The sequence below is a fragment of the Aplidium turbinatum genome, chromosome 9, assembly GCF_918807975.1.
Source record: "Aplidium turbinatum chromosome 9, kaAplTurb1.1, whole genome shotgun sequence".
NCBI classification, from domain to species: Eukaryota; Metazoa; Chordata; class Ascidiacea; order Aplousobranchia; family Polyclinidae; genus Aplidium; species Aplidium turbinatum.
In genome coordinates, this window is record NC_137480.1 from 15,059,675 (window position 1) to 15,084,387 (window position 24,713).

At 38.5% G+C, this 24,713-nt stretch overlaps 2 protein-coding genes across 3 annotated transcripts; one reads left to right on the forward strand and one right to left on the reverse strand.

The window, feature by feature from the left end:
• On the forward strand, positions 1 to 6,374 carry LOC145777333 (phosphatidylglycerophosphatase and protein-tyrosine phosphatase 1-like). The gene is made up of 3 exons (XM_082588692.1): positions 1 to 345; positions 4,378 to 4,500; positions 5,675 to 6,374. Exons 1-3 carry the CDS (start codon positions 52 to 54, stop codon positions 5,807 to 5,809), a joined length of 552 nt encoding a protein of 183 aa, XP_082444818.1. The 5' UTR covers positions 1 to 51; the 3' UTR covers positions 5,810 to 6,374.
• Positions 5,991 to 24,713, reverse strand: LOC145777332 (nuclear pore complex protein Nup160-like). 2 transcript variants are annotated; one of them, XM_082588691.1, is made up of 31 exons: positions 24,546 to 24,713; positions 22,722 to 22,824; positions 21,279 to 21,382; positions 20,717 to 20,814; positions 18,043 to 18,235; positions 17,417 to 17,598; positions 17,221 to 17,287; positions 16,954 to 17,057; positions 16,322 to 16,540; positions 15,835 to 16,017; positions 15,590 to 15,760; positions 15,023 to 15,113; positions 14,704 to 14,863; positions 14,328 to 14,437; positions 13,534 to 13,676; positions 13,040 to 13,131; positions 12,681 to 12,863; positions 12,368 to 12,539; positions 12,151 to 12,273; positions 11,893 to 11,988; positions 11,679 to 11,780; positions 11,330 to 11,419; positions 11,096 to 11,207; positions 8,423 to 8,589; positions 8,225 to 8,285; positions 7,930 to 8,021; positions 7,499 to 7,641; positions 7,006 to 7,237; positions 6,506 to 6,631; positions 6,314 to 6,418; positions 5,991 to 6,130 (listed from the first exon to the last, which is right to left on the reverse strand). In XM_082588691.1, the coding sequence occupies exons 1-31, from the start codon at positions 24,646 to 24,648 to the stop codon at positions 6,053 to 6,055; spliced, it is 4,005 nt and encodes a 1,334-aa protein (XP_082444817.1). In that variant the 5' UTR covers positions 24,649 to 24,713; the 3' UTR covers positions 5,991 to 6,052. The 2 variants fall into 2 exon arrangements, with proteins under 2 accessions (XP_082444817.1, XP_082444816.1); XM_082588690.1 differs by having other exon boundaries at positions 14,704 to 14,866.

Sequence of the window (24,713 nt, forward strand, 5' to 3'; positions counted from 1 at the left end):
AGTGACTGCTTCAGGGAATTTCCCCTACATTTTTAAAGTTTTGGCACGAAGATGTGGAATCATGTAACCAAGCTTGCTTTTTATCCAACTCTAGCATATAATGTGTTGATGGAAAAAGTAACTTCAAGAAAATGGTACAACCGCATCGATGATACAGTTATTTTGGGAGCATTGCCATTTAAATCTATGACTAAAAGTCTTCTTGATGAAGGAATCAAAGGTATAGTTTCATTGAATGAGGACTATGAATTGAAAAATTATGTGTTAAGCAAAGAAGAATGGAGAGATTGTGGCGTTACTCAACTCAGACTACCAACAATAGACCTTGTCGGTGCACCATCTCAAGTAAGAAATTTTATTTAATCTGCTACTAATGCTTAGTTGCCAATTACTTTGCACACCAGCTGTAAATTTCTAGCTGTAGGCTTTTCAGTTTCTATGTTTGGGTGAATCAGGGATACCGGTATCTAAAGAAGGGAAATTTGAAGCTTACAGCAATTACCTTATTCTCATAACACTAGAAGGGCAGTAGTTGGTACTGTGTTGAACATGTGTTTCTTTTTTAAATACAGAAAGTTTTGTAGTGCAGCTGATACAGTCAGCTACAGAAGACAATGTTATGTAGAATAATTATTATACTTGTTTGGGAAAACAGTTGAAAAGTTACCAGTAGAAAGCCTTTGCAGTAAGCTATGTGTTAAACAAGTATATCATGTAGGCTTGCCATTTTTTAGAAATGCAAATCCGGGACGCATATTGAAAACTGCAAATGAACTTCATGTAGGCCTAACATAAAAGAATTTAATGCAACTAATTAATTAATATAACATAATTAAATAAAATAAACTCTATTTTATTTAATTATGTTATATTTTGTGTGAAATAAAGTATGCTAAACCCGCTAAAGTTACTATGTTTTATTTCTCTAAGGTTCAACAAAGCAAACTCTCTACCAAAGCTTTATAGTTAATTAATATTGGCAAATTACCAATATATGTAGGCCTATTTTACTAACAAAAACAAAAAAACTTTAGAATGTTTATGAGCAAACGAATCAGGCCTAATAATATTTTTCTTAGCACCTTTTTCAAAAGTACAGTTTTTGATTTTATCTTTTCATAAAATTCACTACCGTACATGTCAAATCAACATTAATTTTGCAAGTGAGGAGAGCTTTGACATTCTGTTCTAGCATTTGGCCTCTGTCATCAGACCACATATTGTTCATAATTGAAAAAATTCGCTCAACTGGTGCTGATGTTCCATAGGCAAACAAAGCACAAACATGACAAGTTTTTAAAAGTTTGGAATGGTTATGTTTTTGTTAAAAGTTTGGAACAATTGGATCCACTTTTGTTCAAGAGATGTCGTTGTATTTTGCCATGATTCTGTTTTCTCAGACATGTATTTTTTTACCAAAACGTACTCATCGAAAAGGAAGTCAATGTTGATCATTTGCTTCGGAACATTTTGTTGATATTTTTCGCAGACCCACTTGAGAAAGAATTGCTAAAATGGCTAACTAATGAATTTTTTTGCAAATCTCAAATTCTGGGACAAACTGGTTAACTGGGTGGGACAAGGCCTTAAAATCGGGACTGTCCCGGCTAAACTGGGATGTATAGCAAGTCTAATATTACCGGTAGTTGAATTAACAAGTAATGATGATGATAGCGTATGAGCGATCTTTCCAGGCTAGATTGGAGGGCAGGAAATCTTCAGCCACTCAGCAGTCTTGTCGTCCAGGACCCTCAGACCATGCGCACCATGTGAAGGCTGGTGGGTTAGGCAGTGGTGGATGACATGGTCTGCGGTCTGTTGAGTGGCACCACACTCGCATTCTGATGAAGGAGCCAGGCCCCACTTGTGCATGTACAAATGAAAGTGGTCGACGCCAATTTGCAGGCGGTTAAGCCTGACCCACGCAAGCCTTGCGAGGGACATCCCTGGTGGACGGGGATCGGCGTCGGGTATGAAGTCACGGAGCGTGGAGGTGTGATTTTGCCTCTCCGTGTTCCACATGTGGTTCTTCCAGTGTGCCGAACTTAAACCAAGCTCTTCTTCGTTCTTAAGTAGTTGTTGTGCTTGTGCGGCATGCACAAAGGGGCGTCTTGATTTCAGCCGCTGCTTTATAGGTGGTAGTCGCTTAATAACAAGTAATTATGAGCATTCAATGAATATCTATGCTTGATGTTAACAGCGTAATGCAGGTTATCATAACAAGGTTAATTAAGTTTTATCGGTGCCAATTGTAATTTTAGAATAAACAGAGCTTATTTATGATGAACAGAAGCCCTTTCAGATGTAATAATATCAAATAATAATTGAAATAATATGTAAGAAAGCCTTCGTATCCCCTTCATTAGATATTCCTGGGTTAAATACTGAGAAGTTTGGTTGTTCATAGGATGATTTTTTCTGGCACCAGTTGCAGTGGTCATCTGCTAAATGTGAAAATAAAAGCAGAAACATACAAATACATACTGCAATGCAGTGGAAAGCAAGAAAAAAAATTAAACATATATAGGGTTCATAGCTGCAGACAGTGCACACCGTTGAGTCCTTCCTTTACTTTTTATCTCAGCTTTTGTACCTGTAGTGCTTTCCTATCTAAAGCCCCCAGTGTAGGGTTTTGGCTATCTAAATCTGTTATTTGGTTATTAAAACGATAATTTATTCTGTCTAGTCTAGGGGTATGATTACTTAAGTTACCTACAAAAATTAAATGGAATTAACTATATTTGTTATAAATCAAAATTACAAGTTCGGGAAATTGAAAAGAACTTATTCTGTCGCTAACCAATTTAGTTTTACCAACCGGTGTCAGAAGAGCGCATTCTCTAGTCGTGAATTTTACTTTCTCCTTTCACAGTCCGTTTCTGAGTGTTGTTCAGTCTGTTGTCTTTGCAAGTCTGTCTCTGAGTGTGTGCATTTTTAATTCCCCGCTTATGTCATAATATACCGGTAGTAGCTACCTTTTTATCAGTAACTAATAACCTATCGTGATGGTTATGAAAGCGATACCAGTTATATAGTTATGCCGCTTTAGAAATACAGATGTGTTTAGCTAAATTCCGTGTGAGTGACATTGGTTAAACAGGAAGCGTGACCTAAGTTCCATGAGAAAAGAAGTTAGGTTTTGAATTTGCAGCGTTGAAATGCATTTTGCAATTCTGATAAGTCTCGGTTAAATGTTGAAATATAAATTTGTTGGTTAACAACATGGTAGGCCTCAGGGGCGCCGGAAGCAAGGGGGCAGGGGGGGCGGATGCCCCCCCTGCCCTCAATTTTTCTGCAGATAGAGGGGCAGGGGGGGCAATGGTGCCCTTTTAAAGTCATGTAAGCTACTGCACATTTTGCAATATAACAATTTCTGCTATTCGCTTTTAGCCTATTTATAATCTTTCATTTTTGCCTCAAAATGATATTTACGGCACAAAATTTTGCAACTGCAACACAATACAGGCCTTAAAACTCGTTTTTTTTCGGCAGCCATCGTGGCCAACCGAGAGCTCCTTTTAGGCTGCCAAATCTGCGCTTTAAGGCCGCAGGCTGCTTTAAGGCTTAACAGTAGGTTACTTCATTATAACATAGCATGATGCCCTTCTTTGTATACCGGACATTTGTAGGCTATCATTAGCCTACTCAATAGCCTACATAGTGAGCTGATAGATTAGCATTACCGCTATATCTTATCCTAAAACTTGAAAAAAATTGGCCTTTTAGTAAACAAAAGTGCCCTTTTTTGTAATCTTGTCCCCCCAGTCAAAAATCGTTCCGGCGCCCCTGGTAGGCCTACATGTTACATACCAATTCATTTTAATGCAACACTTTGTCAAATGATTAATCCAAGTAGCCTAAACGATTGTGTTCTTTCTTTGCAGCTTGAAATTTTAGTCGGTTTATCTTTGCAAAAATTATAGTTTATTGCTCTTATATGAACTTTTTGAATACACATTCATGTTTCATCGCTTTATCCTCTAGCACATTTTTGATTTATCTCTTACACTTGCTGTGTTCCACAAGTTGAGCAACCATGAGCTATAGAGTAGTTTTACTGCGGGAATTTCTGATTTGGTTAAGGGAACGTTCAAATATTACGTAACGCCTTCGAGGGGGAGGGGGGGTTTATGCAAAGCGTTACGTTAGCGTCACATCGGGGGGGAGGGGGTTCAAGCAAAACGTTACGTAACGCTTTCGAGTACAGAATGGTAGTTTTTTATGCTGAATTCGTAGTGAAAAAGCGTTACATGGGGGAGGGGGGGCTTGAAAAATGCGTTACGTTGGCGTTACATGGGGGAGGGGGGGGTCAAAAATTCGGAAAAAAGCGTTACGTAATATTTGAACGTTCCCTAAGTTGACTGTTTATACTTTTAGAGTAACTTGAAGCATGGCGTGGACTTCATAATGGCTCATCGTGAACGATCTGAAAGCGTTTATGTTCATTGCAAGGCTGGAAGGACAAGAGGACCCACCTTGGTCGCGTGTTACCTGATGGTGGTAAGACGTTCTTAATTTCTTAGTCATGCAGCTAGACCCAGACCAGTTAAATACAGTTCTTTTTCTAATAATACGTCTTGGAGATATAAGCCTCGCAAGTTACGCTAAAACACGGTTGCCACATCAACATATCATTACGGTACTGTAGATATTTTTAACACATAAACTAAATACTTTCGATAAACACGTGTGATTTTATCGTGGCTTGACAACATAAATATATGCATTTTAGGGTAAACGTGTGTATGTTTTTATTTGAATAACGTCTGTAAGGCCAAAAAAGATTCAGCATACCATAAGCCTAAAGGGGTGCTTGTACAAAAAGTTTTGTTTAGTACAGTAGTTAGCTTAGCAATATGGCATTGCCAAGTGCACTTGAAAGAACTTAACTGTTATTTGGTTGTGTGTCTTATTGGAGAAAATAAATTTGAAAGAAAACCAAAATTTTAATGCAGTTTTGCTTTTAAAAACATCATCATCCATCCGCCCCGTTAGCTCAGTACCCTACTAAAGATCAAGCGGCGCTGGTTTGGTTCTCGGGGTGTGCGCTTGAGCAATGCATTTTAAGGACTTCTTTCCATTCAGCAGCACCTAGTGAATGGAATAATTCCCCGGTAACAACAATCCGAAACTCCACTCTGTCAATCTCTGTGACCGGGTCTGCGTCAGTTGTTCAAAGCCTCTAAGTCCACAAGTATGCGAAAGTGCCAGAATTAAGCTCTCAAAGATTTTCTAGTTCGAGGATAAAGATCAAATCAACCAGTCAGCTTATAATAAGATTAATTTAGAAGTATGGAAGTGTGGCCAGATTAACATTTCAAACCAACCAATTCTTTGTAATACATAAATAAGTTTTTTATAATCAAATTTAACTTGTTTTTAGGCTGGTTAAACTGTGTTTGTTTCTATGCTGTGATGTTTTTGACTAACGAAAGTAAAGTTTTGGTCTTGTTACAAAAATGTCGAACATCCTTTTTATAACGAAGTTTCAGTTATCCAACTGTCTATTTTTTTGTATTCAGGTTTACGTTTATTTAACATTGTGCAACTGTATAAGCCTCCAGTTTTTAACGAGGGTGGTCTGTTTTAAAGTGCCAAGTGACCACTTTAACCGGTCTGACCTATAGCGTGACTTGCAATTTTGACAACTAGGCTACATATTTTTTTGGCGCAGGCGTATGGTTGTGGCCCAGAAGAGGCGGTGCAGAGGATTATGAACAAGCGGCCACATGTTTGGTTACGAAAGAAGCAAAGAGAAACTATTGACTGTTTTTATAAAGAACATGTTAAAACTGTCATCGAAGGTTGAGTGGTTGCTTTCAGCGTTTCAATTATTTTACAAACGAACAATTGCAAAAATACTAAGTAAAATTTATTTATTGGCAGTGCTTGCAAATTATTAATGGAGAATATAGAAGTTCAAATGTGTCAACGCCTTCGGGCACATAAGAATTGTTTTGTCTGAGAAAAGAGGGGGTGAAAATGTCACACGATATTTGAACAAACCCCAGTCGCATTAACCGTAGACAGTTCAACTGATCTAACAGTGTTCCTATGAAAGATACATGTCTGACATTTTTTCGGCTTCGGCGAAGTAATGCTCCATTTTCGCTTGGAGAAGGTCGTGAAGCTGAAATACATGAAAAGATAATTTAACTTGCTAATGTGTTGTACTGTGCAAACGTATTTTTTTTTACTGTAGTGTTACAGACTATACATTTTCAGCACTGGTTTCATGTGAACAATTCACAACAATAATCATTTTTAATATTTAGCCTAGGGCCATTCTATTTGTTAGGTCACCAGGATTTACCTTCATGTATTTTGGATCTTCGCTCGTTTCTTTTAACACAAATAAAAGTTGTTCAAACTCATTATAGGGAACCCATACTTTTCGGCCTATGCTGGATAAGGTATCCTAAAATAAAAACATGTGATTTTAAAATCATCTGTATGAAAAGATTATTTTATGGTTTTGTTATTTGTTGCAGCAGACATTGATTACCTCAATATTGAAGTGCTCAGGCACAATGCCCATCACACCTTCAACGTACTCGATACAGATCATGGTTGCCTGCTCCAGGTAGTCGTAGCAGATCATCATCCGTATGAGTTCAGGGCAGTTTAGTTTCTGTCAGAAAGCAATATTAAATTTGATTCCAAAATGATGCACCATGAAGACATGGATTTGAAATTGCTCAAATGGGCAATCAACCACTTGAAGATCACAACTCCCGCTTGTGTTGACATGAGATGCAGTACTGTGCATTAAAATTTTCTTGTAAACGAGAAGCCATGTTTTTGGTGTTGCCAAAACGTATATCGTAACATAAAAATAACAGTTAGGTCATGTGGGTTCAACAAAATTGTCGCATGTGAAACTGCGTGACGGTTTCTTGGGTTAGACCAAGAGCTTTGATTGGACAATGGACATATTTAAAAAAAAGGTTCTAAGCATAAGCTCTTCTTTATAAAAAAAACTTTAAGAGCCCATACGTCACTCACTTTGTATGCATTGACAAACCAAGCTGGTAAATTAACGCCATAGCTGAGGAGTGTTTTCAACACTGCTCTGTAACTTCCGCTTGCGTCACCAAATTTTTTCAGAAATTCCTTCAGCATTCTCCATGCGACGTCAGAGGCACTGGAATGCCCGTCGGACAACAGCTTGCTCTCGTACTTGTTGATCCACGATGACGTTTGTGACTCGTCGTCTTCGTAAGAAGATTGGACGCATCTGACAATGAGAAGCAACGTTGAGTTACAGTAATCTCGTGAAAACTGTTGGAAAATCTGGCGGTCGTGCTGGCTTCAATATCAGTGTTGTTTCAAATTGAACAAGCGTTGTAAAGTAAAGCCACACAGACTTCAAATTTTGATAGCTTATTTGTCCTAAGGGGGCGCTGAAATTTGATATTACGCAATCTTTATTCCTAACAAAAGAAGCAATTTAAAAAAACATAAAAGTTACGCTTAGCGGCTTAGTCACTGGTCCTACCTCGTTGTGAGAGATTGGAATGGGGCGGTAAATTTTAATTGAAACTTGTCACAAATACTAAAAGCGTCTTCGTATAATCCATGGTGGCAAAGCAGTGAAACAGTCTCTTGAGGTGACATGGTGGCTGCTATAGATGAATCGTCCTGATAAAAAACAAAACAGAAATATGAGAATCAATTTTAACTTTTTGGCTATAAACATTAAACAAGACATGAAGATTTATGATTAAGATGCATATTTCAGCAAATCTTTGCAGTTTGCACGCAGTACATTACTGTCTTCAAAACCACGAGTTTGTTGCGACTTCATAGCCTGAGTTAGAGCAACCCAAATTGAATAATTCTAACAAAATTCTTCAAATTGTTTATGGACAGTACCATAATCAAGTCGCATCATATTCATATATAATACAGAAAGCATACGATAGCTACCTTTGTTTCTTTCGCGATCTTCAGTGCAGCTTCAGCTAAATCAACTTCCTTCTCTATGTCTTTCAATTCGCATATCACAACCTTGCGTTTACCTGCCAATCAATTCACAGCAGAGTAAGGAGAAAACGTACGTGTCTAGTTAATTACACGACGGAACTACATCGCATAATCTAATGTAACTGTGATGTCAACTACCACCCAGTATGAGATAGATTCCCAAGTTTATGACAACTGACGATTACGTCAATTTTATTAATTTTTAATTTGATTGCGTCTAATTAGCAAAAGCTTTCACCTTCAGCGAATTCTCTTTCCTCTCCTTCGTAGTCTCGCTTCGGGGACTTTCCCCCTTCATGCTGCAAAGCAACATTTTGAATATTACTGTGTGACCAAATAAAGTTGGTATGAAGTTGTATTGTATGCACATAACTCTGATTCCAAAACGCTCTTTGCAAAAGTAGCCTGTCCATTTAAAAACATTGCCAAGTTTTACCTGTCCTTCCTGTGAGGAGGCGGGATGCACAATCCATCGATTTTCCTTGTTAACCAACATCAGACAAGTAGAAGCTGAAACTAAACAAGCCAACTTCTTCTTAATCGCGGCCATTGTTCTGTGTTCCGATCCTATCCTCCAAGAATGTTCGTACATGGTGCTGGAAGCTGAGAAGACAGTCTGGTCAAGCTGAGGTTTTGGGAACAAATTGTTTGTATGTTGTATGTGTAGCAGCATAGTGCACAGTTAGTAGTAATCTGCCCATACACACTACACAGCTGTAGTTAGGACAGCGACGTCCCGAGCGCAATAGTGGTGATGATGACGTAAGAACAATATCTATACTCTTGCGTAGCAGTGTGAGCTACATAGTACATATTAGGGTGTCCCACTTTTAGGCGACTTTTCGTGAAAATTAGGTTCGGGTCAAATTCTGAATGGATTTTCGTCACTGATTTCAAAAATGACGTTATCTTGATGTGCCAGCTAGCGGATTTTTGCTATTTTGGCCTTATCACGAATATGGTAAGAGCTAGAGAGTTGGAACTTGTGCCAAAATGACCGAAAGGGACGATTTCCTATTTGTTGTCAATACAATATGAAACGCTAACTCCAACGGAAAAGGAGTTATTTTGAAAAAACATGTTTTTGCTCATTTTTGGACAAAAAAAATGAGAAACACGGCAATTTTGCTACAGTGACGCTTGTATTTCGGTTGTTAAGTTGCTGTGCTGCGCCACATTGTTTAACAATTAAATGCAGTGGTAGTAGTCTAGCATATTGTATTTACAATAATTACCTCAGCATTGATTTTTACATGCATGTTGCAATTACTAATACTAGCTAACTTTAAACCCTTGATCATTTAGTTCTAGATGTATTAGATCTATCAAAAAAAAACACCGTTCAACAACCAACACAGCTCAATGGGATGATTTATCACACTATACTGTGCAAAGCAGCACGAATGCGTAAATCTGTTTTGGCCAAATCATCTTGGTCATCATCTCGAATCAAGCCGTTCACAACGCCTTTCAGTCTGCCAATGAAGCGCTCTGTTTCTCGATTGTTGTTATCGATCATACGCCAAAACACTGATGGAGAAGAAAAACATGCAATGCATGGAGCCATCCATGCCATCTTACTTTCTTCGAAGAAAAATCACGTAAGTTGCCACGCTTCAAAAGCGTCTGCATCAACGTTTCTTAGAAAACTTTTCTGTGTTACCGCATCAGCAGCAAAAGGCGGAGCTTCAGCGTGGGAAGTTAAAGTAAAGTTTTTAGAGCTTAACCATTGGGATGCATGCTTAACGAAATGCTTCAGAACAGCGTTGAATACTGGTTCCTCAACAGATTTATATGCAAGTAATAAATCTCTTGTAAACAGTACAATTGAGGGACCTTCAGCAGTGGAAGGTTTAAGATGGATGACTAAAAATGCTGGCAAATAAACACAAACAATGAAAGAAACCATACGTTGAAGTTTAGGGATATCATGAGGCTAAACAGACACAATAGGCCTACCCAAAAATCAGTATTCTTAAGTAACCACTCGCTTTTGTTATCCAACGCGCATGGGACACGCCTTCTTGACGATAAAAAAGTAGGGGTTTCAAATTTCCTGGAACATCCATCAATAAATGAGCTGCCAGAGCAAGAAGACACATATGGTCGCTCCGAAAAGATGAATCTTTAGCTTCGTTCCTGTGCTCAGAAAACCATACGATCATGGCTTTTAAATGATTTGCGGCTATAGATAGCTCTGATGGAAACTTTACAATCTTGTCAGATTTTCAGATGTTGGGGCTTAGGTTTTGGTATTTTCTTAATTCTGTTTATCAAACCGCCATCTTCGTATGCATTAGGGCATTTCACTTTGCCTTCCAAAAAGCTTTTTGCGTGTGTAAAATAAATCTCATTTACATGGAAGAGCCATTCAAGAGTGTGTACCACTACTACACTAGCTACCACTGTACTTAATTGTTAAACAACGTGGCGCAGCTTAACAATCAAAAACAATCATAACTATAGCAAAACCCAAGCAAAATTGCCGTGTTTCTCATTTTTTGTCCAAAAAGAGCAAAAACATGTTTTTTCAAAATAACTCCTTTTCTGTTGCAGTCAGCGTTTCATATTGTATTGACAACAAATAGGAAATCGTCCCTTCCGGTCATTTTGGCGCAAGTTCCAACTCTCTAGCTCTTACCATCATCATCATCATAATCCATCGTCGGTTTGTTCCCCACTAGTGGAGGTGGCCGATTGTTTCCGCGCAGCAATTATATTCGTGATAAGGCCAAACTAGCAAAAATCCGCTAGCTGGAACATCAAGATGACGTCATAATGAAAAAATAACGTTATTTTTGAAATCAGTGACGAAAATACATTCAGAATTTGACCCGAACCTAATTTTCCTGAAAAGTCGCCTAAAAGTGGGACACCCTAGTACAGTAGTACATATGCAATTATGCATCCTCGGATTTTTACAATAATATTGAAATTGTGATGTGATCACTCATCAACTATGCTATCCACTTATGGAGTTAAATAAAGAGTTGCCATTGAAACAGTTTCTCGACTAGTCCTGTGTCGAGAGCTGAGCCGCCACTAGTCCAGATGCCGTGGTTAATGTTACAGTTCAACAGGTTAGATGCAGAACTGCTATGCAGCTTACCTCTTCTGTAGTTTCCCCTGTAGATATGAAAGGCATAAAGGAGATCGTAATATTTGTGGGGACTGGTTAGCAAGTCGCTACAACGCGCTCGGTGTTCAAGGATTCTGACAAGCTGAAATCAAGCACAACATTCTTCATGTGGTGTAAACTCGCACAGTTGAGTATTTAAATGACTAACATGACTTATTTATATCGAGTCGAGTCACATCAGTCATGACAAGCACAAATACTTACATCATCCTGCAATCCATCATACGGGTATTCCACCAGGGTTTTGTATTCTTTTCGATCACATAGGGCAACGACCATAGCACGAAGGCAATCCTATAATGACATTGTGAATATCAAGGTGACTGTATGCTAGGCGTACAAGATATTAGAGCGACAACCAAGTTTATTTTCGACGTTTCAGTAGTCAGTACCGGTGATTTTATCAAACCGATGGGTAATATATATTTTCTAGCAGAAAATGGCACTTCTTAATGTTAACAAATTCACTTTATATTGATAATTCAAATGAAAACTATGATTAATAGTTTTTTTTTTTTTGGGGGGGGGGGGGGAACTTAAAAATAATAATCACCTTCCTGTGTTCAGCATCACCGTTCCACACAATAGCCTGGTATGCGTCGTCGTGACGATAAAGTGAAAGCGACTGGCGGAACACGCTCGAGCACAAAATAGGCTGAAACCAAAGCGTTTAGTAAGATACACAATATTTCAGCGAGCGCATTTGAAAAGTTACACAACATGTCAAGGGTTAGGCACAAGTATAAAGAATAAAGATAGCTACACACCAGACTTGGATCGTTGACATCAGCTTTTTCGATGGCGTGTCGAGCAATGAGGATGACCTGCTCAGCTAAGTCGTGCTCTTCAAAAATCTGCATAATCTGTAACAGTGAAAAACGTTCTTCAGAATGATAGTAATCAGTGACTATAACGACGTGAATCATAGTTTTAGAGATCATAGATTTAACGTCTGCAGGCGTTGATTCAACGTAAAAACGACTGATTTGCTATCAAGGAAGGCATTGAATGTGATTACGTGTCACCTTTGTATAATAAAGACTTTCAACTTGGTCCGCATCAGTTTCTTCATCTATTTGCATGAACCTGTTGAGGTGTATTTCCTCTTCGTTCACCTTCCGACCGCCTTGCAGAAACGTTTGAACGGCCTTCAAAAGAAAGTGACGTCAGTTACCAGAAACAAACCAAAGCCACAGAATGTTCTTTGTTACAGTCCAGCTCTCAAGCGATGCGATTACTTACTTTGTTATACTGGCCTTTGTGAAGATGGCAGTGGCCAAGCATGTATGCGATGTAGGCTGGACAGAAGTCACACCACGGACTTAGCTCTTTGTCAAGATAATGTTGCAGCCGAGAATATTGAGCTTTGGAGAGAAGAAACTCAGGAAAAGACATTGTAGGACCAAGAGGCCACCTGCGTATGTGGAGTAAGTCACAACAATAAAAGTTTTGTGAATTGAAAACAGTTCAGCTGCCTACACATTTCAAACATTTTAATTACATTAGACAGACATTCTATTCAAGCTGTGCTTCTTATGAGCAACACTTTTCTTACAGAAGTTGCACGATGGCTGCTGCGGCTTTTGGCATAATATCCGGGCTCAACAGCACTTCGAAGTCAAGCAGCTCTTGTAAGAACATTCCGCCTTCGTTTCTCAGATAGTAGTTGATCAGAGTGAACGGAGTAAATTGAGACTGCAGAGTGTCACGCACTGACAGTGTTTGTAACGTGTTTTCCCTAAACATAGAAAGATGGTTCATTTTAAAAAGCATAAAATACTTACAAAATCGGTTAACACATAATGCAGGAGCAAACCCAGGAAGCATAAGTTGCCTTTTTTTTGCATTGTTTCAACGTCGCCAATGTTAAAACAACTTTGAAAAGACAATTTTTCGTGATAAAGAATAACTCACAAGGACGACTGCGACACGTGCTCAGTTTCGGTTGTGACTGCCCACTTGATGGCGTTGTATGCTTGAACATAGATCGACACTCGAGGAGGCAGCTGAAGAAACGAACACCAAAGTCAGTGCTTATTGTAAAAGTAACTTACACAAACTCGCGATTAAATACGGACACATTATTTCACGTTTACAATGATGGAGCAGCGGTAACACAGATCGGATTTACGCTTCGATGAAATGTTGTTGTATAGTCGTATCGGTTGGTAACCACGTATAAAAACGGACCGCTCAGAAATTAAGCCAGGAGTTGCAGATAGCAGATGATGGTTCTACGCTTTCTTAACATCAAGCAGCTTGCTATGAAACAAGCAATTTTCAATAATGCCAGAGGTAGTACTTTTGAAGATAAAAGGTCCCCAGACAGCAAAATCCGTCAAATAAAAATGACGGATTTTGCTATCTGGGTCTGTGCTCAAACGGATTGTTGCTCATCGCTAACTTACTGTCTCTTGCTGTTCATCAAACAATATCGATAAAATTAAGAGAAGAAGGGAAAGTTGCAATCGATCGTTCACGTATCGCTGCACAACCCGACAGAGGACTTCGATGCCGGCATCCCCAGTCAACTTGCGATTGTTGTCACAAACTGAAATAACAACAAGTTATTTCAAATACAAAGCCACGTTGTGTAATGAAATAACTATTCCATGTGCAAATCAATCATTTATTTATTGGTGACGTTTGAATCAATAACGAGATGACCGATACGACTACAAACCGTTGCAAGCAAGGCGTAGTTACTTCATACCATTTTTCTTTTAGACACAGGGTGTTTCAATCTGTAGCCAATTTTTTCCATGCATTGCAAGTTAGTGTTATTTTTGTGTCACAACCTGTTCATTTGAACCGATCTAATCGTAGCCGATATCGTAAATGATAGTGTTCACTTAAACCAGGTAACTGAGCATCATCGTTACGTGTCAACTAATTTCGTGGATAAAGCACCGTACCAAAGCTAATTGACGTTAGTTCAATATGCAATTGTGGATTATCATAAGGATTTTTTGATGCATGTTTTTCTACAGGGAGCATGCCCTTGCTTACCCCCAACCTCCATTTAAAGACCGGAGTGGTCTTGATTATGCGCAATTGTGCATGCAAAAGAATTTATAAAAATGGCCCTGAATTTGTTCCTGCGGACCACTCACCAATGCGCTAATGGATAACAGCATATTTCCAATACATGCGCTTCGCTTCATAAAAGGATATGTGAACATTATAACTGACTTGTACATACCAAGATCGCGGTTCGGCATTTCAGGATCGAGACAAGTGAGTAGCATGTTTACTGATGACGTCAAGTCACCAATCGCCAGGTCTTGCAGCTCTCTACCATCTGCCCGTTCGCTGAAACGAAATTATAAGCAATCAGTTAAAAGTTGCTTTTTTGTATCAGTTCAATGTCGCTAAACGATGAAAAGGGCAACAGATCACTACTCAGACAGCAAATCAGTCGCTTTTTACGTCACACTTTTACAAATAGTGGTAGTAGCAACGTTATCAATGCAAAAAGCAACTGCTTTGCTGTTTAGATAAATTAAAAGTTCTGCATGAACAAAAATGTGTGACTGTCGCTGAAATATAGTTTGTGACCAAACTGCGCGTGTTCTTACTTCATCAGCTCACGTATCGTGTCCATTTCATCTTTCACAGTTTCAACCGGGTTGTCGCGGTATATCAGTGATTGCATTACGGTGTCGATGTATTCCTGCCCGAGTATATTTGCCAGCAGTGACAGACATTTCAATAGCTTTCCGAGATACTCCATATTTTCTTCTATGCGAAAAAAATGGGCTTGGCGGTTATTCTGTTACGTATGTAGGATTGTAGGTCATAGAAATATTTAGCGTTGTAGTTAATTTATTACATAATAACAACATTGCAAATTCAGACATTAAACAGTTGTATTGCAGAATGACAACTGCATCTTACCGTCTTGAAAAGAATCTCTGCAAACTGAAGGGTCCGCTCCTCTACAGACTGCCTCGAGATTTGAAACCGACACCGTGGTTGAGATATGTTCCTGGAACATAATCGTGTTCATTGGTAAGCCACAGAGGTTGGCTGGCTAAACAAGACTTGAAATGCAACGATTGCAACAAGCCTATACAGTATCCAGTGGAACTGGTAGCATCAACCAAATACTAATAAAAGAAGTAAAAACGCGTCATTATCACTAGGAAGGTTGCATACTAAAACAAGAAAAGTTTTGGTTTAAGCACGAGAGAAAAGCTACAAGAAGACGATACAAGAAGCAAAGTTGTAAGAACGTGTGATTACTCTAAAAAAAATAAAGAGACCAAAATGTTAATCATCTAATTATCGATACAAGCCTTCAATAAAAAGGTAACGAAGTCAAGAAGAAAACCTTAGAAATTGATGAAAAATAACTAACTTAAAGCTGCATTGAAAAAATGTTTTTACAAAAGTGGTCGCAAACATAAGGTGAACAGCACAAGATTTGAAATTTGGAACATTGAAAACAAACTAAAGTCGAACCTTTTTTACGACGTAAACTCCCACAGTGGATGGGGTTGTGATTCCAATAGGCTTGTTCACGAATCTCTGATACTGCAAACATGTTTGGTAGAAAGCCTGCCATGCGGTCATCTGCGCCGCAATCGTCTCCGGCAGCGTAGCACTGTTATCTTCCGGCAGGATATTTTGAATCTGCAACAAACAGAAACGATCTTATGATTACGAAGCGACTCCAGTTATTATGAAGACTCTATTCGCACACTTGCCTCGTTTTTAACGGCTTTAATGACGCTTTCTCGCAAGGATCGCCAGGACATGTTGCGAGAGCTCGTTGCTGTTCTCTGATGGATTGATAACGCTTTCGTGATCGCAATCGAAGAGAAAATTCCCGAAGAAAACAAACTCTTCACGTACGTTTCTTGAACTGACAGGTGAGAGGGGACATTGATCTACAGAGATGAAGAACTTTTTTCCAGAACACAATCACGTGACAACAGAAAAGCCAATAACATTAACTGACGATTAAAAGGTGGTGACGTATCCATACAAAACCAAATCGGAAATATAATTTATGAACACTTCAAGACACTGCGCAACGGAGAGACAGCTGGAGAAATTATGAACTCGGCATCTAGTATGGCAAAGGCAGTGTCGACAATTGCACCAATGAAAATTAAAAAGCGAAGTTAAAACTAGCGAACTAAAATTGCCCGATGGAAAGCATTCTTCTCAAATGTTGTCAACGCTCTTTACCTCTTGGGCAGGAGAGGCAGCGAGTGCTACGTCATGCCACACTTTGAGATTGACGTCACACACAGAAAGCGACATTTCCTCTTCTGCATCCATCCAAAGCGCCCACAAGTGGTCGGAAGACGAAAGTTGAAAGTCAATTAAGCTGGCCAGCACTCCCACCGCGTCTGTACCGCATTGCATTGTGGATACATGTTCCAACATGTGATTTTCATCGTCGAACTGAAAACCAAAATACTTTTAAACATCTAACTGAATTGTTTTATTGTCAGACCAAGTGAATTTGACAAATGACAACCAATTGCTATGATTTGCATCATAGCAAACCTTTGAAAAGAACTACAAAGAAACTGTTGCCACCAAAAATGGTTCCAAGATTTATTTGAACTCTCACTTTGAAAATAAGTGATAAGCTTCAAAAAACAGGTTGTAACTTTGATACAGTGTTTGCAAACGAACTTTACTTACTAAAAAAACTCGAAAGTAATAGTAATATCACCGGCGATCTTGCACTAATTCACGGTCAGTTGAATCAGAGAAAAAAGAGATGTACAGACAAATCCACTACGCACATCAAGTAAAATACTTTTCCTAGAATCGAAACGGTAGACGATAACAGTGTAAGAAAAGTTTACCTGAAAATTGAGAAACAATGAAATATCTCCAAACGCCATGTAAACCGAAACGAGATCGTAACCGTGGGCCCCATTGACAGAAGATCGGATCTGATGATTTTGACCTGAAAATAAAGCGATGAAAGGGCCGAAAAATCAGAGACGCTAAAACGTTTGATTGAAGGCACAACAAATTAGACAAAAACTGGGGAATACGATAAATTGATTTTTAAGTCAAAAATACCTGAATGACAAAATAACTACAGTACTGCCGACTCAGGACGTTACCTTGTTCAGTGTGATACTCATCCGGTAAGTAGTGGCTCAAATCAACCTGTCCAATGCAATCTTGATCCTGTAGACGACAAAGAGTGGTCAGTGAAAAACCAAAACGGTGTTGTATGCTGAAACATACTTTCGTAGAAAACTTCAAAGTTTCCCTTTAAAAACGTAGTTGCCCGAACTGCGTGTCGAAAGAACTCACTTTGGCAGACCAAATTCTGACTCTGTTGTCTTTGCAAACCCCGACAACTTTCGGGTCCCACGCATTGATCAAGGACACTTCACAGGCAGCTTCTGCCTCTCCAGTTGCCGCCCATGGGTTGATGCCCGACCATATCCGTGACATTCTCGAAGCTTGGTTCAAGTTAGACAGCGTTGGTTGACCTTTTAGATGGAAAAATTAACAACTAGATTTACAACGGTAAATCTAAAAACAGTAAAGTTGTTTATCACACTCGATAAGTTTCCTGTACATACCCAGTTGTCCACGGTACCCGGTCATTTGGTCGACAGGACGTTTGGTCGACAGACATTTAGTCGACAGGACGTTTGGTCGACAGGACGTTAGGTCGACAGAACGATTCCTTTTAGGATTAGGGTTAGTTAACTAACCTTAACCCTAACCTAACACTAAAATGAATCGTTCTGTCGACCTATGTCTTGTCGACCACACGTCCTGTCGACCAAACCACCGTACACCGTTGTCCACAGCCCAATCAAAAGACATGAAGGGATGTGAAATACCACTTTATTTGATAACATATTCAAATATAATCAAGTTTAAGAGTAGCACTTTTCTAAAAAAGGAAAAAAAAAATTGAAGCTCACCTTTCCGTGGCATTTTAAGAAGAATGACAAGTCCACTACTGGTTCCAAACGCAAACAAAGCGCCCGTTGACTTTCTGTTGGACTTGAACAGCCCAAAACTTGAACAAGCCACATGTTGTAGTTGAGTGAAATAAAAGTTGTGGCTTGGATCAGAAAACAACGCGCTTGAGAGCCCACTCAGAATGGATTGATTCTATTCAAATCACAAAGACAGTTAACTCGCACTATTTTCGCCAGGGCTGTGGAGTCGGAGGGATTTTGGCGTGTCTGGAGTTGATTAGTTATGAACCGAGGAGTCGGAGTCGTATACTTTTCGCCCGATTCCACACTCCACAGCCTTGTCAGGGGTATGGAGAAGGGGTCTGCTACTATTCGGCGAGTCCGATTCGGCTAGTCCGATTCGGCGAGTTCCCTATTCGGCGAGAGACTTTTTCGGCGAGGCCATATCCGGCGAGTTTTTGAAATTTTTGAAAGGAAATTATCGGGTACCGTAGCCTAATTATAATTGTCGTTTTTACATCGTTTTAACATCGCTAAACGTTGAAATCGTGCAGAATTGAATAAAAATAAAATGTTTGAACTATTAAATTAAAATTCGTTATGTCAGTTCAGTTGAGTTGTTTTTATTTCTGACCATCATATGAAAAACAATACACGTCAACATAGCAAAGGTAGAAGCGACAAAACGCGAACGTTAAAACGTGTTTGTGAGCGAAGTAAGTTATTGAGTTGAAAGAAGTTTGGCACGGTCGCAACACCTTCAGAAAAATTTAAGATATGAAGGGAAAATAAAGAAAAGAAAAAGTTACAAAAAAAAATCATGTTTATATCTATAAGTTAGTACTTTTGAATAGTTAAAATGATTAGTTTGGATCAACAAATGTGTGAGAAACATTCACAGAAGCCCTTCGATACGTTGCATTTTTAAGATGATGTATTCAGACGTTGAATCAATGTATTGTACAAATGAACTGTTAGGCTAAATGGGTTCTTGGAACAAATTAAAGGGCTTCTGTGAATGTTTCCCAGTTTCAACGTATCCTAGTCAGCAAAGTTCTCTTTTCTACACGATTTCAACGTTTAGCGACGTTAAAACGATGTAAAAACGGCAATTTCTGCTGGTCGGGATAACTAAGCTACGGTACCCGATAATTTCCTTTCAATCCAAGCTGTAGGCCACACATTTGGTTAGCCTTTTCATTCTGTTACTACAATGTAACAATGAACTGTTAGGCTAACTGGGTTCTTGGAACAAATCGAAAGGCATCTGTAAATGTTTCTCAGTTTCAACGTATCCTAGTCAGCAAAGTTCTCTTTTCTACACGATTTCAACGTTTAGCGACGTTAAAACGATGTAAAAACGGCAATTTCTGCTGGTCGGGATAACTAAGCTACGGTACCCGATAATTTCCTTTCAATCCAAGCTGTAGGCCACACATTTGGTTAGCCTTTTCATTCTGTTACTACAATGTAAAAATGAACTGTTAGGCTAACTGGGTTCTTGGAACAAATCGAAAGGCTTCTGTGAATGTTTCTCAGTTTCAACGTATCCTAGTCAGCAAAGTTCTCTTTTCTACACGATTTCAACGTTTAGCGACGTTAAAACGATAGGTCACACATTTGGTTAGCCTTTTCATTCTGTTACTACAATGTAAAAATGAACTGTTAGGCTAACTGGGTTCTTGGAACAAATTTTTGCTGGTAGGGATAACTAGGCTACGGTACCCGATAATTTCCTTTCAATCCAAGCTATAGGCCACACATTTGTTGATCCAAACTAATCATTTTAGCTATTCAAAAGTACTAACTTATAGACATAAACATGATTTTTTTTTGTAACTTTTTCTTTTCTTTATTTTCCCTTCATATCTTAAATTTTTCTGAAGGTGTTGCGACCGTGCCAAATTTCTTTCAACTCAATAACTTACTTCGCTCACAAACACGTTTTAACGTTCGCGTTTTGTCGCTTCTACCTTTTTCTACACCTTTGCTATGTTGACGTGTATTGTTTTTGATATCATGATTAGAAATAAAAACAACTGAACTGACATGACGAATTCAAGCACGTTTTAACGTTCGCGTTTTGTCGCTTCTACCTTTGCTATGTTGACGTGCATTGTTTTTCATATGATGGTCAGAAATAAAAACAACTCAACTGAACTGACATAACAAATTTTAATTTAATAGTTCAAACATTTTATTTTTATTCAATTCTGCACGATTTCAACGTTTAGCGATGTTAAAACGATGTAAAAACGACAATTATAATTAGGCTACGGTACCCGATAATCTCCTTTCAAAAACTCGCCGAATAGGGCACTCGCCGAAAAAGGCTCTCGCCGAATCGGACTCGCCGAATCGGATTAGCCGAATCGGACTCGCCGAAACGGGCCATTCCGATGGAGAAGGATGCATTTTGGCGTGTCCGGATTCGCCCAGTGATAGACCGAGAAGTCGGAGTCGTAATTTTTTCGCCCGACTCAACAGCCCTGATTTTCACAACAAACGGGCTCATTTCGCCCCATTATTCAGCAATTAAGTAATTGTCATATTTGTAGAAACGGTTTGACGAAACCAGTGTTTTAAAGCAAATTGCATTTTGCTAATTTTAAAAGTCAGATTTCAAATATTAGTGCGAGTTAAGTTAAACACTCTTACAGGAGACAATTATTACCTTTCGCAACTGTCCAGTGTTCAAGAAAATCCTATGGCAAGCATGCAAAGTAGCACATAAGATAACAACTTGGTTGTTGACTTGTACAATTTCAACGTCTAGACACAAAAAATCATTGATTCAGTATATGCTGTAATTAAAAAATTGTCCATCTTAGCATCACAACTTTATCATAACTGACATATCTTGTCATCAACCCTGTGACTACATGGGTGTCACATGAGATTCTGACGCGGCTGACCTGACGCAAGACAGTGAGATGACCCTGTGCGACAGGTCGGCTAGGTCACTTGTCTCGCGTCAATTCGGCCACGACGGAATGTCCTGATTCCTGAATAAATAGCTAGGTAGGCTACTGCATGAACTTTCAAGAGATAATATCTTATGGTTGAGTTACATAAACTGTTGAGTGTTGCTTGATATACAATTCTTGATGATCAGTAAAAGTTTAACAGAAAAAGCTAAGTCAATCAAAGTTACGGTGGGGAATCAAAAAGTTGTGCTTTTGTGGCATTTGTTATTACGACAAAAGCGATATATTCTACCTAACAATTATGGTTACCTGGCAAAACCTTGGAATTTTGAAAGTCGATGTGGCAGTTACTTTGCATCAAATTTTCCTGTAAAGACACCTCAAAAAGTTCCAGAGAACTGCCGTGAGTTTTCCTGAAGCAAAACATACATTGAGTGACATTGTGCCTGCCTTTTGCCATCTTAGTAACATGAATAGCAGGCCTCGAAATTCGTTTTTGTTGACGGCGGACAAACGTGTCCGGTCTGAGCAGCTATCTCGGAGGACAATTTAAGTCTCACGCGGACACACCAGTTTTAGCGTCGATCGTCATGCTCAATCACTTGATAATTCTTCATTATTTGAGAGCTATAGCTACGATTTAGAAGGCTTTTTAAAATTTCAGCGAAGGCTTTCATCAGACCAACGAGGTACGCTTGAAGAGTCAAAGCGCGGTGTAGCTGCTTAATATGCCGCATAACTGATTAACTTCCACCGAACGAGGTCGTGTGGATTTTTGCGTCACAATGCTCTGGGCACGAGTCGGAAAACTTCTACGCTAACGCCACTATTTTCTGCTGTGCAAAGTTTCACTAGGCATTTTTCTTTAGGTTTATTTTTGCGTGGTATGTGAGCGAAAGTGAATTTTCTATGAGCCTTTTCTTTCTTACTGTAATACCAAAACTTGACAAATTTTTCTTCAACTTACTGTAATAGCCTACTCGTATATAATCTAATTTTGTAACCAACCTTGCCTTATCAATATTACTCGGAGATCAAAGGCAGACATTGTGACGTAAAACTTGAACTTGCGCGTGCTCCCATCGATTCTTAGCGAAGAATTCACCTTTATTACACTGATTCAATGTCATCAATCGTTAAAGCAACGTAAAAATTGAAAGATTTTCAGCTTGAATGAAAGCTAAGGGATACAATATTCACATTTTCTAAATGCGCGCTAGAACGCGCGGGAAATTATATTCTCACAACAATTGTTCATGCTATGCAATGACGATTTGTATCGCTAGTTTCTGTGTTATTTTTTGGCAGACAAATATGACCGATCCAGAGGGTACTTCCCGCGGACGTCATATGCTGTGACGGCGGACATGTCCGCCGTGAATTTCGAGGCCTGGATAGTTATTTTCACATAAAACAAAAAGTTTAAAAACAAGACTATGCAACAGTTGTTGCCACTATACCATACATGAAGTGTCAGTGTAACAGAAATTGCAATAGATGAATTCGACTGTAGCCTACAACAACAGCAGTGCAAGCAGTGCTCATCACAACAAATGTATGCAACAAAGCACTACACTTAAACTTTGCTCTTACAATAAACAAGTATAATACTATAATACTAGTATATTTAAATTGCAGCCACGAATGTGACAACATGAAAAACGAAAGTGCAATACTGAATCATATTGTGTGAATCAAGATAAATTTTCATGATTAAATAAATCGACAATAAGATTAAAATTTTTAAAATACCAGTATATTGTTCGTTTCACATTGGCATCATCTAAAAGAATATCACTTCCACCACCACGATCACTATAGAAATATGATTCGGCAAATTTGGGATCAGCTTCACCTACAACAGGTTTAACTAATTTAATGTTATTTATATAATTAATTAATGCAAGACTCTGTATGAATTCTAAACTATATGATGTATTGTATAGGCTATAACTTCAAAATGTGTTTTTATTATTAATTATGCAATAGTGGAATTAAGAAAATGACGGAGGCTATGATTGTGTGGAGGCTATGGTTGTACCAGTGATGTACGCGTATACAAAAAATATTGACACCGTCAGCGTAAACGCAAACGTTCGAAAAACCATACGCCGTATGCATCAACAAAACTTGTAAAAAAAGTTGGCGGCGTCAGCGCATACACTAGCGTAAACTCATTTTGCTTGCTAGGTGCCAAACATTCACACGGTATAAACCACTCGAAACAAACAAGTTTTATTTTGAATATTTTGAAGAAACACAAGCATCTGAAAGTGTTCATCTGACATTTTGCTGCATTTTGGTTTCAATATGTCTTTGCCCATTGAAAACATTCTTTTAACTGCAGCGCTGGAAGGTATATTGGCGTGTTGTAGCGAAAAAAAGACATTAAAAAGTATACGTTGACGCTATATGCTAAAAAACCGCAAAAACTTTACTGCGTAGCCTCAAGCGACAACTATCCAAAAAATGTGGCCGTCAGTTAGCGTAAACAAAAAGTCTACGCCGCAAGTCTACGGCGTAGAATTTGCGGCACATCATACATTATAGGTACATACATTTCTGACGATTACTATATATGTATCAGAACTTCCAGCACAATTGATAAACTTGAAGAATTGAAATTGATTACTCATAATTAAAAATGCATAAAACGCAACCACCTTCATTCAGAAAATAAAGAACGAAATAACCATGATTTCAGTTATCATTCATACCACAAAAACAGCAAAAGTGGTGCAAAAGTCCACTGAAAGCAGCGAAAAAGTACAATCGCCAAATAAGCTACTCCGAATTTGTATTAAGTTTGGCAATAAAAAAGTAATGTTTCTGAGCTATGTCAAATAGAGGGTGTATGGAATCCAGAACACAGACACTACTTCAGTTGATACAAAAAGAGACACGTTACAAGTCTATTAAAGGCATCTTTTTTGTTGTTGAAGAGTAGGCAAAGAAAAACCAAGCTGATGCAAAAGTGATCAGGGAACCATACAATTAGAGACCAGGACGCGCATGCATGGTAAAAATAGCCACTGCGATATCAATTAGCAGCAGAAAAGGTTTTCAAATAACCAGTATTCAAATAACAGACAAAATCAGTTATTAGAATACTGGTTAAATACATAAACCGTTCTGTCACATAATGTCTAAAAGCAGAAGCTATTCTTAACAGATATTGTGACTATAGCCTCACTCACAGGCTATATGCACCTGTTTGCGCAAGCATATGGTTTTTTGTTTCTTGCCTTCTCTCAACAAAAAAAACTTTATAATATTTGAAAAGTTCTCTTGGTAAATTTTCGTTCGCCAAAAGGGGTTGACCACATTTGCCGAACAAACTTGCATGTGATCTTTACTACATATATTCACAATACATGGTAAATATAGCCTCTGCCATGTATAAAACTCAAACTATGAGATAACCAGATAGCCTAATTTGATTGGAATAAACAAATATATCAGTTAGAAGCACAAAAAAGCTCAGAATATTCATTATGTGATTATCCAGTTTTATCTGTATTCAGAAACAACATTAGTTTAAAGTGTATGATAACTAATAATTTCATAAAATTAGACCTTCATTAATGGTTATTTCTTGACGTCTTGAAACTTGGGCATCATTAGTGTAAATAGGCACTTCTAGATAAAGAAGAGAGGGGTCAATATTTCCATCCTCCATTATGCAACAGAAAGGAGCTTATTAAACTAGTGTAATTTCAACGCGTAACTATCTTTTTATGTTTG